Here is a 3,672-nt window from a genome sequence, read left to right as displayed (position 1 = left end):
GGTGCTCAGGCTCCGTGGTGGCATGCAGATATTTGTGAAGACCCTCACGGGCAAGACCATCACCCTGGAGGTGGAGTCATCTGACACCATTGACAACGTGAAGGCGAAGATCCAGGACAAGGAGGGCATCCCCCCGGACCAGCAGCGCCTGATCTTTGCTGGTAAGCAGCTTGAGGATGGCCGCACCCTGGCGGACTACAACATCCAGAAGGAGTCCACCCTTCACTTGGTGCTCCGTCTCCGTGGTGGCCAGTAAAGCTCCTGGCCATGGAGCTCTGCTTCGGTCTCTGGGTCCGCAAGTCTCGTCTTTGGTGTCCTTCATTGAGTCTCGTTTGTGTCTGCGGTTGCCTGATCCTGTCTTTGTTTCTGTACCGTACATTGATGCAGTGTTACCATTTGTATCTTCGAACTTCTGCTGGTGTGCAGCAGCTTTGGTGAACAATGAATAAGTGAGCCTGAATTCAGTTTGTCTTTGCTGTTGTGTTATATACTGTGGTTTCTTGCTATCTTTATGATGCATTTGATCTGCTTTTGGCGCATGTTTTCTATTGCTGACTGGTGTTTGACTTGATTTCCTCTGTTATGAAACGCGTGTGTTCCTCAAACGTTTGAGCTGATATTGTGTGTACTTCTGTATTTTAAGTGCCAACTTTGCCTTCTGGCCTCCAATTTTCTGATGTCCCGTGTGCTGCACAATTGGTGCGTAAGTTTGTTGTTTAATTATTAAAACTGGATGTAAGAGGGAAACACATGTTCATCCGGCTGATCTTGTGCTTGGTTGCATGCTGCGCCGTTCATCAAAGAGATCGTGTGGCTGTGATCTCTCCCTCAACCTTATCGACTCGTCTTCCTCGCAAACTATGTTGTGCGGTCTGGTGGCCTCTCATTCGATGACCTCACGTTGCTGCAGCGTCGGTGGTGCATGCGCGCCACTACAAAGTTGTTCGCGGTCATTGTTGTGTCATCGCTGGTGTTGTGGAGCTGCCGTTGCGCTGCCGTTGCAACAAGAGTTTTATGACGACCGCAACAAGTGAAACAAAGAATAGGATCGCAAGACCGTAGTGCTTGTGACCCGGCCGATCTTTTCCAAATATCAGCCAGCCAACGTGTGCACGCCCCTGAAAAATAATGCTCACATGCTATGGTTTCGTTCTTGTCCCAAGTTCAAATTATTGGTGTGTAGCATTTCGAATGTAGTTTTTCACAAGTGCAAAACCTCCAAGGTACATCAATCATATGTATGAAAAATTAGGGCCATGCTACCGTATAAAAATCGTGTTGTGCAACCCATATGTCAATGATCTAACCCTGATCTACCACAAGTAGTTTCTGAGTTGCTACCTTACTCTTGATACATCATCGCTACCTCTCTCTTGATACCTTCCATTCCTATCAAGTGGTTGGTTGACCAGATAGTGAGTGAAAAAGACAAAAGGAAGATGAATTAATCAACCAACCCTTGTTAACATCTGGAAAAGATGTTGGGAACAATGGGAAGATAAGCAAGGCTATATAAATAGGTGAAACATTTGATGGCATGGAGAGTTTGAGACCGCAGATCACGTGCATGTTAGGTGCAAAGAGTTAATCCCGTTGAAGGTTAAAATTAATAATAGTTAAAATTACACATGTGTATACTAGTATGTATACACGTGCAATGCACGTCTTAATTTAACAGAGTGATTTTGATAAAAGAAAATACCATAGATTTGCAAATAGATTAAAGGCAAAAGAAAAAATATAGCAATGTATGAATGCAAATATTAATTAATTGTAATTTATAACTACTAAAAAGGTACAGGAAGCTGTTTTTTTTGTGCACATCTAGAACTACATGTTACTTTATGTTCTCTTCCTCCCAGTTTTCCTCTCAGACAACCTCGCTTGGGCTCAAATTTCCATGCGCTCAAGTAGCTGATATGGGCTTCTTCCTTTTCCTGGAAGGGCCACGTGATTGTTCCAGAACATAGTAGAAGCAGTAGGAGTCTACTGTTCATGCGAATCCTAATGATCTCAGCCATTGGATTTAGGTGACCAACGGCTGTGATTGTACTCTAGGTCTAACAAAAAACTGATACAATATATAGTAGTATAGATACTAGTGTGTATGCACGTGCAATGCACGTCTTAACTGTATGGTGCGATTATGACAAAATGAGGAGGAGCGGGGGGCATACATTACTTTGAAAATGAATTCTGAGCACACAAAAAAATATTGTTGATGTGCGCAAAATGAAGTTTAGAAATTTACTAATTGCTACAATACAATCACTGCATGTTGTCACCTTTTTCTATAAGAATATAAAGAAAGATGTACATGGTGTAACCCACAAATTGTTTACTTCAGCTTCTATTTCTCCTCCCGCATGGACTCACAACCTACGTTTATTTTTTACTCATCACAAGTTCACAACCTGACAATTACAACATGGCAGAAGAGGCATAGGTCTTCTTTTCTAGGAGGTACAATGCGATAGTTCCAGAACCCAGTAGATTCAGCTGCAGGCTACTGTTCATTACGAATCCCTCTAATCTCAGCCGTTAGATTTAGAAAACCAGTGGCTAGGATTGATGCTCCCAAACTCGTACACTATATAGTAGTATAGATATAGATATGTGTGTGTGTATATATACAGGTTATTGTAAGGAGACGAGGACCCAATATGATTCGAACTTCGATTTTGTTTTGCGTACCCTCTTATGAAATACATATTACAAAGTTATGTGTGCAGGCTAAGTTTTGAAGAATTTGTATCATGCCCCACCTTATTTTAGGCGGAGACAGTGTATTAGGGTCTTCTAAGTCATCAAGATTTAGTGGTCTTCTTCGCAAGATAGTCATAGTCGGCATTTCTTCTTCTTGTAGGCTACGAAATTTGTAGTGTCGCCATGAAATTTGTGGTGCCTTATTGATGCTGACTGTGAGCACTCCTCTCATTGTCTTTTATTTTCTCTTTTAGCTCTGTGTTGGTCCATATGTTGACTATGTGTCGCGATGCTTTGTCATCATGTCGCTGGATAGGTTGAGTTTACTTATTTTGTCTTACCTTAATGCATTAATAAAAAAATTATATTGGAAACACCTCTTATGTTTTACTACCCACATGGTGGAAAATGACATGGCTATTATTTTCATACGCAATGTATTTAAGATGATATATCATATTCTGAATGAGGGTATAGGGACATAGTCATGTCATTTTCAAGCACCTAAAATGTTTGATCAAATTTCTTTATTTTCCTCTTTTGAGAATTTAGTGTTCACGAGGGTATAGGGACATCCGGGAGCTACCGCAACTTTATCTGAATTCTTTACCCGTAAAAAATGTTTACTAACGCCTGAAAAAGCAAATAGTGTTATTCTTGCGAGGACTGCTCCTTCGTTTCTTTGCTGAAAGTTCAACATCAGAGACCAATTCCTTGTGCAGCTACATGGCATCGATTTATCAGATTCAACAAAAGGAGGTTGACAAAATTTCACTTGATATACTGTATTATTATATGCACCCTCCTCGCCTAGTAACCGAACCTTCACCAGCAGAGCTACAACCCTGGCCATGCCCCCATCTGACTGGGTTGCATTGTCTTCAGATGAATCGTACGTGTCTGATCTAGGTGCGGCACATGTATGGTACTTTGGAACTCTTTGGGAGAAGTTATCTTTGCCACTTG

The 3,672-nt window shown here is 41.6% G+C and overlaps 1 protein-coding gene across 2 annotated transcripts in view; it reads left to right on the top strand.

The window, feature by feature from the left end:
* The window catches only part of LOC119337610 (polyubiquitin-like), a 2,622-nt gene extending 2,136 nt beyond the window's left edge, over positions 1-486 (top strand). The window contains exon 3 of one of the 2 annotated variants that reach the window (XM_037609776.1): positions 136-486. In XM_037609776.1, the coding sequence (XP_037465673.1) occupies positions 136-256 (121 nt within the window). In that variant the 3' untranslated portion in view covers positions 257-486. Of the gene's footprint in view, positions 1-103 lie in introns of both variants that reach the window. The other variant, XM_037609775.1, reaches the window with a different exon arrangement.
* Positions 487-3,672: the final 3,186 nt, after the last annotated feature.

This window comes from Triticum dicoccoides, chromosome 7B, assembly GCF_002162155.2.
Source record: "Triticum dicoccoides isolate Atlit2015 ecotype Zavitan chromosome 7B, WEW_v2.0, whole genome shotgun sequence".
NCBI classification, from domain to species: Eukaryota; Viridiplantae; Streptophyta; class Magnoliopsida; order Poales; family Poaceae; genus Triticum; species Triticum dicoccoides.
The sequence above is the reverse complement of the archived record's forward strand: the minus strand, read 5'-3'. Positions and strand labels throughout refer to the sequence as shown.